At 41.0% G+C, this 13,562-nt stretch overlaps 1 protein-coding gene across 5 annotated transcripts in view; it reads left to right on the top strand.

Annotated features, from left to right (window-relative positions):
* The window catches only part of kmt2e (lysine (K)-specific methyltransferase 2E), a 124,982-nt gene that overhangs the window by 96,001 nt on the left and 15,419 nt on the right, over positions 1–13,562 (top strand). For all 5 annotated transcript variants that reach the window (XM_060842798.1, XM_060842799.1, XM_060842800.1 and 2 more), the window contains 3 exons: positions 1,600–1,656; positions 8,046–8,609; positions 8,807–9,114. In XM_060842798.1, coding sequence (XP_060698781.1) covers positions 1,600–1,656; positions 8,046–8,609; positions 8,807–9,114 — 929 coding nt within the window. The remainder of the gene's footprint in view (positions 1–1,599; positions 1,657–8,045; positions 8,610–8,806; positions 9,115–13,562) is intronic.

Here is a 13,562-nt window from a genome sequence, read left to right as displayed (position 1 = left end):
ACCCATTGTCAGTTACTAATTGTGTCCCCATTAGCAGCTTTTAATTTCAACTGACATTGTCTATCCAACTGTTTTTCCTCTCTCTTTGGGCTCTCTGTCCATCTATCATTTACTCTCACCTCCCCCTCCCCCACCCCATCTTTTGTGTAAAAACCATCCTTTTCCTAGCTGCCATTAGTTCTGAAGAAGGGTCAGTAGACCTGAAACATTAATTCTGATTTCTCTCCAGATGCTGCCAGATCTGCTGAGATTTTCCAGCATTTTCTGTATTTTGCTTTATAAAGTGTTGTGCTTTCTGGGGATCTATGTTACCAATCCTAGATCAGTCTCTGAATTGTTTTGATGAAAGTAGTGCCTTCAGATTTCTGCAACCTTCATTTTTATCCAGTTGAATTTGTAAAAATGCATTCTGAATATTTGTGCAGTACAGTTGGAAGATCTCTCCAGATTGCGTACATGTATTTTGCCAGCAGTGCTTTTCATTTCAGAAGGTATTTCTGAAATGTGACATAAATATAGGTTGGTTGCCTAGCTTTCTCCATTATTTTGGAGGTGTTTAGAGTTCATGAGGGTAAGTTAATGGGCTCATTCAGCTTGCCATATTATTAAGCAATGAAATAACCAGAAACATCCCCAATGGGACATTTGGTCTTCCTTGATGGAATATGGCTGTTTGGGAACAATGATCCATGAAAAATGACCATTGGCAAGATACCAAATAAAAAATTGGTGATCTAAATCTTTCATTTACCATGTCACGTTGGCTTCTTTCTCTTGTCATGTGATTTCAAATTAGGCTTTGTTCCTAGGCTGCTTATGGTAAATGTTAGCAAACAATATTTCTTCTAGATGTAAATCTAAGATATAAATCATAAACTTCTATTTCGAAGAACAAGGGCAGCAGACACAGGGGAGCTTCACAACTTGCAAGTTCCCTCCAAATCACTTCCTATCCTGACTTGGGAACTGTATCATCATGCCTTCACTGCAATTGTGTTAAAATTCTGGAGTTCACTTTTTAGCAGCACTATGGCTTACCCGTGCACCAAGGACTGCAAAGGCTCAAGAAGACCCTAGCACTCATTATCTCAAAGCACTTTATGGCTATCAGGGTACTTTTGAAGTGTTGTCACTATTGTAGTGTAGGAAAGGTGGCAGAGCTGAAAAATGTGTTGCTGGAATAGCGCAGCAGGTCAGGCAGCATCCAAGGAGCAGGAGAATTGACGTTTTGGGCATAAGCCCTTATTCCTGAAGAAGAGCTTGTGCCCGAAACGTCGATTCTCCTGCTCCTTGGATGCTGCCTGACCTGCTGCGCTATTCTAGCAACACATTTTTCAGCTCTGATCTCCAGCATCTGCAGTCCTCACGTTCTCCTAGGAAAGATGGCAGTCAATTTGTGCATAGCAAGCTCCTTCAAACACTGATATAGCGTAAAAAAAGCTTGTTTTTGAATGAGTTTCCAAGTTATTCAGTAAACATTAATTTATACATTATTATACATAACATTAATATATGTCATAAATAAATTAATGGTTGTCTAGTTTTAAAATATCCATTAATATTGTTATATTTTGCTTCTTTCCTTTGACCTGTCCAAAGAACATTTCATCACCTGAAAGTTCCCCAGAAGTTCAGCGAAGAACATACATTCATGAGGTACAGTAATGTTAATTATTTTGTACATACTGTAAATGTCTGTAGTACCATTGTCAGCTAATGCATTCTTTTACTCACTGTCAATTTTCCAAAGTTAACATTAACCACTCAGAGCATAAATGAGATTGTCTGGGAAATTGTAGGCATATACTCATGGCTATTCAGTTCATTGTGCAACCCATTTGTCTTCACTTTATAATTTTGCAGAATTTCTTGTTCTTCTGAAAGCATCAACTCTTTTTTAATAGCTCTTAGATGCTGATTGTCTCCCAGTGGTTTGACTATTTTCACCAGTTAAGAAAAACATGCATTTATGTGTATTACACTACAAAGTACTTTACTGACAATGAATTATCTTAAATGTAGTGACTGGAGCTTGTAGTAATTAAGATATTTATTTTGAACCCATAATTTTCGATCCAAAGCAATGACCAATTCATTTGTTTTATTCTCAGTGGTAGAAGAAATATTTGCCAGAAATCTGCACCACCAGCCAAAGAAATGAGCACCACTAACTAAAGAAATCTAATGATACTATTGAAATAAATATATAATCATTTGATAATGGGATTTAGCAGTTTTTATAATTATGTGGAGCATTACAACTTTTGTTTACCATTATTCTTGCAGAACTTCATCAAATGCAGGTGGAACTTTAGTAGACTTCCAAACCCCCAACCCTTCCACCTTCCAAGAAAGATTCAAAGCACCAAGATTATTTGTAACGCCATCACAACCACTGGTATAAGTGTAATAACTGGCTGTGGATGTCCCTACAATTTATTTTGAAAGTACTTCTCTTTGTTTCACTATGAGCAAATGAGCTATGTACAATCTGATCCAGATACACGAGAGGACATTTTCTTTAAGAACTTTTATCAATGAGAGAGCCTTTCAAGTGCACAAGCCAACTTGTTTATAAGTCCTTGTTCTAACCTACAACTGGGTGTCCCCTACTTGTCCTCGGCTCTAAAATTCCATAACAGAAAAAATGTTAATTTTACTTTTTAAACATGATTTTTAATTTGATGGTACATAACAAATGAATTCCAAACTGATTTATTTACTGTTTTTGTAGAGCAGTCATTATTTTTTTTTTCTGCCATTTATTTTCTCGTAGTCAAATTTTGCATTAATACTGTCATTTTAATTTTCTTCTTTTGTATCACAACTAGATGAAAAGTTTCTTTAATTTGTGACTTTTAATGTTTTTATTTGCTGGGTTTTTTTCCTATATCAGACGTGTACCAAACTGCTAATATAGTTTTCCTTCATCAAATTCTTCTTATAGTATGACTGTTGAAGGTTATATAAATTTGCATAACTGCTTTGGGAGGCAAAACATTGAACCAGCAGTATTGAGAAAGAGTCCTGATTGTAGGAGTATTCAGGAGAAACAGAATATGTGACCTGCACTGCAAGCAACCACGTTTATTAACCAGCAGCCCATAGTACTTCCAGGAAAAGAATAGGATTAACCATTCATAGCACCTTAGCAAATTTTACAAAAGGGATGGGTTGCATCTAAACTGGAGAGGAACCAATATCCTCAAAAGGATGTTCATTTGTGCTACTCGGTAGGTTTAAACTGGAGTGACAGGGGACTGGGATTCATGGCAGCAGGTCAGCAAGTACATGTTAGGACCAATAAGTCAGAAAGGAAGGATAGGCAGAGACTGGTAAATGAGCACTGAGATTGATGGGCTGAAGTGCTTTTGTTTTTCAACGCAAAGAGAATTGAAGGTAAGGGAGGTGTGCTTAAAACCTAGATAGGTACATGGGAATATGATGATGTGGCCATTTCAGAAACTTTGTTGAGAGAGGCGCAGGACTGCTCAGCGTTCCGAGGCTTATTGTTTTAGATGCGATTGAGAGGAAGGTAAAAGAGATGAAAGAGTTATATTATTAATCAGGGACAATGTTACACCTGCACTCAGAGGGCATACTGTGGAGGGCTCATCCACTAATGGGTAGAGGTCAAAAATAAAATGGGCACAATCAATCTCATAGGATTATCAATCTCTGTAGCATCCCACCAACAGCCACTGAGATATGAGGAACAAATACGCATGCAGATTATGGAAAGATGCCATAAAAAGAGTTGCCATACTAGATGACTTTAATTTCCCCAATATTGACTGGGCCTTCCTTGGAGCAAGAGGCTTAGAGAGGGCAGAATTGAAGTGCATCCAAGAGGAATCCTTGAAAGAGTAGGTAGATAGTCCAACTGAGGCCAGGGCCCTACTGGACCTTGTCTGGTTAATGAGCCTAGCCAGGTGACTGACCTTTCAGTCGGAGAACATTTTGAAAACAGTGATTTAAACTCCTTGAGATTTAAGATAGCTATAAATAAGGATAATTCAGGACCTTTAGGCAAGGAAATAAATTGGGGAAGGGCAAATTACATTAGTATTGGGCAGGAATGTTAATTGGGAGGAGCTGTTATCAGGCATTACCACATTTGACTTGTGGGAATTGTTTAAAGACTTGCTGTTCGGAGTTTTAAAGACTGGCATGTTCCAGTAAGGAGGAAGGACAAGGGTGGCAAGGTAGCAGACCCTTGGATAATGAGGGAGATTACAAATTTAGTCAAAAGGAGAAAATAAGCATATATAAAGCATTTACGAAGCTAAAATTGGACAGGATCCATGAGGAATATAAAGCAAGCAGGAAGTTAGGAGAGCAAGAAGGCCCACGAAGATGACCTTGGCAAGTAGGGTTAAAGAGAATCCTGAGGCATTCTGTACATTAATTAATGTGTAGGTTTGCTCGCTGAGCTGTAGGTTTGATATCCAGACGTTTCATTACCTGGCTAGGTAACATCATCAGTGGCGACCTCCAAGTGAAGCGAAGTTGTTGTCTCCTGCTTTGTAGATGACGTTGGTTTTGTGCTACTAGGATTCCGAGGGGTCTTAGTAGTCTGGCTGTCATTTCTGTAACTTATTTGATGGAATCCTCAAGAACAAACCATGACAAGCAGACCAAACACAACCAGAAACCCTAACCACCTTACATACATCAAAGAAGTTTCAGAAATGACAGCCAGACTACTAAGACCCCTCAGAATCCTAGTAGCACACAAACCCACCAACACTCTCAAACAAAAACTAACAAACTTAAAAGACCCAATACAACCCATGGACGAAACCAACATCGTCTACAAAATTCCATGCAAGGACTGCCGCAAACACTACATAGGACAAACAGGAAGAAAGTTAGCCACTAGGATACACGAACGCCAGCTAGCCACAAAAAGACACGACCCTCTCTCCCTCGTAGCCCTACACACGGATGAGAAAAACCACCAAGTTGACTGGGACAACACCATCTGTCCTGGAACATGCTAAGCAAAGACATGCCAGAGAATTCCTAGAGGCCTGGCACTCCAACCATAACGCCATAAACAAACACCTAGATCTAGATGCCATCTATCAACCCCTCAGAAAATGAACAGGAAATGACATCACCACATCACCTAGGAACCCCATTCAGGACAAACATATAAATAGAAAGCAGGAGACAACAACTTTGCTTCACTTGGAGGTCGCCACTGATGATGTTACCTAGCCAGGTAATGAAACGTCTGGATATCAAACCTACAGCTCAACGAGCAAACCTACACCCTAAACCTCAACCTGAGCTACAAACCTTGCACATCAATTAATAATAAGAGGATAACTGGGAGAAGGTAGGACCACTCCAGGATAAAGGAGAGAACATGTGCTTGGAAGCAGAGGATATGGGTGAAATCCTAAATAAGTACTTTATGTCAGTAATCACTCAAGAGAAGGATATGGAGGATAGTGAAATTTGTGTGAAGCATGCTAATTTGCTGGGCCATTTTGAGATCAAGAAAGTAGTAGTGTAGAATCCCTTGAAGAGCATTAAGTTGGGTAAGTGCCCAAGGTTTGATGGTATTTTTCCCATATTATTGAGAGAGGCAAGAGAAGAGATTGCTGGGGCCTTGACCAAGATCTTTGTATCCTCATTAATGACTGGAGGACTGGCGAGTAGCTGGTGTTGTTCCTCAGCTTAAGAAGGGAAATGGGGATAATTCAGGAAACTATAGACTATAGAACATTGGTGGTTGGGAAGCTATTGGAGAGAATTCTTAGGGATAGGACCTATGCGCATTTGGAGAAGTATGGCCTAATTAGGGACAGTCAGCATGGGTTGGTGCAGAGCAGGTCACGTCTTATTAATTTGATTGAATTTTTTGAGGAGGTGACAAAGGTGATTGAGGGTAGAGAGGTGCATGTTGTCTAAATCGGTTTTAGTAAAACTTTCAAAGAAGTCCATCATGATAGACTCATCCAGAGGATTGAGATGTGTGGGGTCCACGGTGACTTGGCCATGGTAGAGGGTAATGGTAGAAAGTTGGTTTTCAGGCTGGAGGTCTGTCACTATAGATGTTCTTCAGGGATCTGTACTGGGACCTGTGTTTGTGAAATATATATAAATGACTTGGATGAAAATATAGATGGGTGGGTTAGTAAGTTTGCAGATGAGATAAAGATTGGTGACGTTTTGGAGAGTGTAGCAAGTTGTCAAAGGATACAGCAGGATATAGGTGGAGAAAGATGGAATTTGATTCATGGTTGCGCTTTGGGAGACCAAATGTTAAGGAAAAGTATAATTAATTGCAGGAACCTGAACAGCATTGATGTATAGATGGATCTTGGGGTTCAACTCCATAGCTCTCTGAAAGTAGCCACACAAGTAGATAGGATTGTAAAGAAGGTATATGGCATGCTTGCCTGTATTCATCGGGGAATTGAATACAAAAGTCAGGATGTCACGTAGTTTTATAAATCTTCAAGTAATACGTTACAGGAAGGTTATAGAGGCTTTGGAGAGGATGCTGAAGAAGTTTATCAGGATACTGCCTGGATTAGACAGTATGAATTACAAGGAGAGGCTAGAAAATCCCAGGTTTATTTCTCTGGTGCTTTGGAGATAGAGGGAAGACTTGATAGAGGTCTATACAATTATGAGGTGCATAAGTAGAGTTGACTGTCAAAATCCTTTTTCCAGACTTGAAATGTCTAAAACTAAGGGATGTCTATTTAAGGTGAGAAGGGAAAAGTTCCAAGGAGATGTGAGGGGCAAGTTTTTTTATACAGGGAGTGATAGAAGTATGGAATGTGCTGCTGGGGTGGTGGTGCAGGCAGATACGATAGGGGCATTTTGGAGATTTTTAGATAAGCACATGAATACTTAAGGAATAGATGGATATAGAGCAAGGGCAGGCAGAAGGGATTAATTTAGGCTGAAGGACCCGTTTCTGTGCTGTACGGTTTTATGTATTTCAATGCTAATAAACTTTAACACACCAATTTGCATGAAAACTTCCACATTATGGCTGTAATTTTTACAGATCCCATTTACTATTGATGCCTGAACCTCAAAACAGTTTACCAAATAGGCAAGCCTGCATCTTTCAACTGTTACAATTTTAATGCGTTCATGGAACACAATCCATCCATAGTCTCAGATATATTAAAGCTCCGAGACAAACAATGTAATATCTTTAACTACTGCAGATCCATGACAAGAAGTTTGCCTTTGTAGGTTGACCTCTGAGTCTGCATCCTGATCATCTTTATAGTTTTTAAGATAATGACCTTCCCCTTCAATACGGCACATCTGGGACTTCCCTTGGCACTTGCTCGTACTCACAAATAGTATTCAAATTCTCTCGTGCATTCCCTTCAATCCCACTGTCCTTCCCAACTGGAATGAAGAATTTTGATCTGACTCTTAAAATAGAGAAAAGTGTATTTCAAGTAGGTTATCGCCCTCTAAAGCTGTACTTCATCTTCTAAAGGGTGAACAGAAAATGATGAAGGCGAGAGGTCACAGCAATGCAACCACTAGCAAACAAATTGTTTAATCAATCTGGTGTAAAATAAATCGTAAGACGTAGGAGCAGCAATTAGGTCATTGGGCCCATTGAGTCTGTTCTGCCGTATAGCTATGGCTGATAAGCTTTTCAACCCCATTCTCCCACTTTTTTCCTGTAACCTTTGAGCCCTTTGGCAATCAAGGTAAGGCAAATCTAGACAAGTTGATTGAATCTTCCTTTAAAATGGCATAAAATTAAATTTGCTGAAATCGTTTAACACCACATGCACTGTTGTAGTGCATGAGAATTATAACTTACGTACAGAATAATATTTGTCAGGGAAAGAAAATCTTTGTTTTCCACAATTCTTCAGATTTACCTTGTTCTGTCCTTTTTCAAATTCATTTGTTTTGTTATGTTTATATGTATTTCATCCTATATTTCTGATATGCAATTTCTTGATTGAGAAATCTCTTTATAAAGAGTGATTGAATTTGATAGCACAAAATTAAATTGTCATTATCTTAATTTTTTTTACTTGCAGACTTCTGACAGGGTATCCTCCCTCTTAGCACTGAATTCTTTAAGGAGCTCCAGCCTAACAGAAATGGGACTACATGATACAAAGACTATAGGAGATGTTAGCCCAAGGAGCAGGGCAGAAATTAGCCAGTGCATCAGTGGCATTGAATCTGTATCAGAACTCCAGACAGGACATGAAGCATGTGAACAGCATGCACGGCACAAAGATTTAGATTGCCCTGTTCACCATGATCGGACTGATACAAACAGCCAATCAGAACCTATTTACAGTGGAATGGGTAATATTTACTCCTCATGGATGAAAAGCCCAGAACGACCCAGCTTAAATTTCTCTCCTTTGAATTCCAATCTTCGGGATCTGACACCTTCGCATCAGTTGGAGGTAGGAGGTGGCTTCAGAGCAAGCGAGTCAAAAATGCTTCAGGAGGACAACAGACTATCATTTTCGGAAGGAGTTGGTTATTACTGCGCTGAGGATGGCATGATCAACTTTGGCAAGGGGATTAATGGGGACAGTATGACAGAGGGAAGCTGTATTCCACAAAATCCACCGCAAAAGAAGAAAGTAAGTGTCCAGGATCAAAGTTAACAGAATTGCTTTCAGAATTGCTTAATACAAAATGCTCCGTATAATTCAAGCATGCAGATTTATGGCATATTTGTAACACAAATTGAAGGAAGAAATATTATTTGTATTTTTAAAGTAGAGCAATTTTTATTAAACAATGTGAATGACACTTATAGTTGTTTTTTGTAATGCAGGTGTCTTTATTGGAATATCGTAAAAGGCAGCGTGAAGCAAGGCAAAGTGGTTCCAAATCAGAAAGCTTCTGTCCAGTTACCACCTCACTATATAGTGTTGTTAGTTTTGGTGGGGCCAGTAGCAATGACAATGGCAACAGCAGCAGTGGCATAACTGCTAGTGGAGAGCAAGGGGGAAACGTCACTATTCAGTCATCATGTTTGCTTGCTACGGTGGAGTCTGCTGGTCCAACTGAAAGTGACAACAAATCTCCAGTTAAACAGACACCTTCAACAGAAAAGAAATTAGATGATACAGACGTCCAGTGGTAAGTTCATCGGAGCAATAAAACTATGAGTAAGCACAAAATGCGTTCTTCACATAGAATGATTTGAAATTGAAGCATACCCTTTAAGACCAAAATAATTTAAAGTAATATTTAGAATTTTTATTTGCAGGTATGAGTCCCGTCAATTGTAATTTCAAATCCAAAAAGCAATAGTATATAATTCGGTTTCTTCCAGTTGTTTGTGAAAATAGCTTGTACATCTGTTGTGAAAGATAATGTATATTTACAAGGCCAAGTGCATAACAAAACAGTTTCAGAATGTAGAGGGAAATGATCTGAAATTTTTGACAACCTCAGTGAATGAAGTGAGGTTACAGAGATAGGATGGTAGGATGAAGCAAGACAGGAGTATTGGTTGGGGGCTAAGGATGAAGCAAGGCAGTAGTGTTGGGGGCTTGTGGAGGTATATAGGAGTGGTTGTTCAAATGTGGACAAGGACTTTTAAATGAGGCAGGCAACCAAGAGGTTGGCGAGCAAATAAATGATTGATGAGCAAGACTTTCGACTTTACAGAATGCACACTGAAAAGATTTGTATGGATAATGTTTGGGATAATGCTTCCGCTTGATTGATAACCCATTCAAACTCTCAGCATTCACTCCATCCAACACTGGATACACTGTGGCTGCAATATGTACCACCTGCTAGTTGCATTGCAGAAACTTGGCTATTCTCCTTTTGATAGCATGGAAATGACACCACCTGCAAGTTCCCCTCCAATTTATATATCACCCAACTTGGGATTTTATTATTGTTCCCTTAATACTGTTGGTACAAAATGCTGAAATTCTCTTCTGACAGACACGTGAATGCAATTAAATCATAAGGTTGCAGCAATTCTAGACAAGAGGTTTTATTCGGTGAGAAAAAATTATGTGGATCAATATCCTTAGTTTTCAAACTGCTATTGTTTTAATTAGTCATAGAGCTGTACAGCATGGAAACAGACCTTCCATTCCAAGTTGTTCATGCTGACCAAATATCTTAAATTAATTTAGTCCCACTTGCTAGTATTTAGCCTGTATCCCTCTAAACCCTTCCTATTCATATAAATTATCCAGATGCCTTTTAAATGTTGTAATTGTACCAGCCTCCATCAGTTCCTCTGGCAGCTCATGCCATAAACACACCACGCGCTGCATGAAAAATGTTGCCCCTTAGGTCCTTTTTACATCTTTCCCCTTTCATACTAAACCTATGCCCTTTAGCTTTGGATGTCCCCACCCCAAGACTATCTATTTACCTTATCCATGCCTCTCATGATTTTATAAATTTCTATAAGATCAGCCCCCCCCCACCCGGCATCCAGTGCTCCAGGGAAAATAGCCCCAGACTGCTCAGCCTCTCCCTGTAGCTCAGACCCTCGAACCCTGGCAAAATCCTTATAAATCTTTTCTGAATGGTTCAAGTTCCTCAACAGTGTTTCTTTGGGGGGAAGACCAGAATAGCACACAATACTCGAAAGGTAGCCTAACCAAGTGGGAGAGGCAGTGGCTGTTAATTCAGAAACCTAGATCATTTTCTGGGGAACCGGGTTAGAATCTTGCTACGGCAGGTAGTGGAATTTGAATTCAATAAATATCTGGAATGAAGAATCTAATGATCACGAATCCATTGTTGATTGTCAGAAATACCCATCTGGTTCATTAATATTCTTTAGGGAAGGAGACTGTCTTCCTTCTCTGGTCTGGCCTACATCTAACTGCAGACCCACAGCATTGTGGTTGATGTGTAATTACCCATTGGGCAATTAGGGATGGGCAATAAATGCTGCCTAACCAGAGATGCCCTCATCCCATGAATGAATAAAAGAAATGTCTGCCACATAACCTCCCAACCCATATACTCAATGCACCAACCAATTAAAGCATGTATACCAAACACCACCTTCACTGTCTTACCTAACTGCGACTCCAGTTTCAAAGGAACTATGAACCTGCATTCCAAGGTCTCTCCTTTTTTCAGCAACACTACCCAGAACCTTACTATTAAGTGTATAAGTCCTGCCCTGATTTGTCTTTCCAAAAAGCAGCACCTCACATTTATCTAAATTAAACTCCATCTGCCACTCCTTGGCCCATTGGCCCATCTGATCAAAATCCTGATGTACTCTGAACTACCTCTGTCCACTACATCTGCAGTTTTGGTGTCATCTGCAGACTTACTAACCATACCTCCTATGTTCACAACCAAATCATTTATATAAATGACAAAAAGCAGTGGACGTAGCACCAATCCTTATGGCACACTGCTTGTCACAGGCCTCCAATCTGAAAAGCAACCCTCCACCACCACCCTCTGTTTCCTACCTTCAAGCCAGTTCTGTATCCAAATGGCTAGTTCTCCCTGTATTCCAAAGATCTAACCTTGCTAACCAATGTACCATACGGAACCTTGTTGAACGCTTTACTGAAGTCCATATAGATCACGCCCACCACTCTGCCTTCATCAATCCTCTTTGTTACTTCTTAAACAAAATTCAATTACATTAGTACAATACTATTTCCCACACTCAAAGCCATGTTGACTTTTCCTAATCAGTCATTGCCTATCCAAATATATGTAATATCCTGTCTCTCAGGATCCCTTCCAACTACGTTCCCACCACTGATGTCAGGCTCACCAGTCTGTGGTTCCCTGGCTTTTTCTTAAATTGATTAAATAGTGGCATAACATTAGCCAACCTCCAGTCTTCCAGCAACGCACCTGCAGCTATCGATGATACAAGTATCTCAGCAAGGGGCCCTGCATTCACTTTCTAGCTTCCTACAAAGTCTGAGGGTACACCTGATCGAGTCCCGGGACTTATCCATCTTTCTGTGTTTTAAGACGTCCTGCACCGCCTCCTAAGACCATAAAACATGCGTGCAAATATTAGGCCATTCGGCCCATTGAGCCTGCTCCGCCATTCAATCCTGGCTGATAAGTTTCTCAATCTCATTCTCCCGCTTTCACCCTATAACCCTTATCCCCTTGACAATCAAGAATGTATCTATCTCTGTCTTAAATTTACTCAATAACCCAGTCTCCATAGCCTTCTGTGGGAGTGAATTCCAGAGATTTCACCATTCTCTAGCTGAAGAAGTTTCTCCTCGTCTCCATTCTAAAAGGTCTTCCCTTTAAGGCTGTGCCCACAGGTCCTTGTCTCTACTACCAGTGGAAATATCTTCCCAACATACGTTCTGTCCAGGAGAAAGTGAAACTGCAGATGCTGGAGATCAGAGTCAAAAGGTGTGGCGCTGGAAAGGTTCAGCAGGTCAGGCAGAATTGAATGAGCAAGAGAGTTGATGTTTCAGGCATAAGCCCTTCTTCAGGAATGTTGGAGGGGGGAGCGCCAAGTGGCTGACAGATAAATGGGAAGGGGGGATGGAGCTGGGGGTGGGGGGGGGAGAAGTAGCTTGGTAGGCGATAGGTAGATGAAGGAAGGTGGGGGGTGATGGTGATGGTATGGAGCAGAGAGTGGAGTTAGTAGGTGGGAAAGAAGATGGGCCGGTCGGATAGTTCAGGAGGGCAGTGCTGAGTTGGAGGGTTGCATCTGGGATAAGGTGGGGGATGGGGAGATGAGGAACCTGGTGAAATTGACAGTTAATGCCATGTAGTTGGAAGGTCCCAAGGCAAAAGTTGAGGTATTCCTCCTCCAGGTGTTAGTTGGCTTGGATTTGGCAGTGGAGGAGGCCCAGGACTTGCATGTCCTTGGCGGAGTATGAGGGGGTCAGCCACAGGGCGGTGGGGTTGTTTGTTGCGCGTGTCATAAGGATGTCCCCTGAACTGTTCCGCATGTTGGCGTCCTGGTCTCTCCAATGTCGGGGAGACCACATCGGGAGCAATGGACACAGTGGATGAGGTCTTTGGATGTGCAGGAAAATCTCTGCTGGATGTGAAAGGATCCTTTGAGGCCTTGGATGGGAGTGAGGGGGGCTAGTGTGGCACAGGTTCTACACCTCTTGCGGTGACAAGGGAAGGTGATGCAAGTGGAAGGTGGGGAGGGGAGGGGGTGAATGTGGACCTAACGAGGGAGTTGTAGGCGGAATGGTCTCTGCAGAATGCTAATAGGGTGGCAAGAGAAATATATTTGGTGGTGGGGTCTGACTATAGGTGGCGGAAATGACTGAGGATGATGCATTGTATCTGGAGATTGGTGGGGTGCGAGGTGAAGACCAGGAGGGTTCTATCTTTGTTGTGGTTGGCGGGGGGGAGGGGGTGAACGTGGACCTAACGAGGGAGTTGTAATCCTTTCCAAAACTTTTCCTACAACAGAAGTAAGGTTCACTAGTCTGTAATTACCTGGGTCATCTATGTTGCCCTTCTTGAACAAGGGCACAACATTTGCAATCCTCCACTCCTCTGGTACTAAACCTGTAGACAATGACGACTCAAATATCAAAGACTCTGCTATCTCCTCCCTAGCTTCCCAGAGAATCCTTGGA

This window comes from Hemiscyllium ocellatum, chromosome 23, assembly GCF_020745735.1.
Source record: "Hemiscyllium ocellatum isolate sHemOce1 chromosome 23, sHemOce1.pat.X.cur, whole genome shotgun sequence".
Lineage (NCBI taxonomy): Eukaryota > Metazoa > Chordata > Chondrichthyes > Orectolobiformes > Hemiscylliidae > Hemiscyllium > Hemiscyllium ocellatum.
Note: the sequence above shows the minus strand (reverse complement) of the source record. Positions and strands in the feature narration are given on the sequence as shown.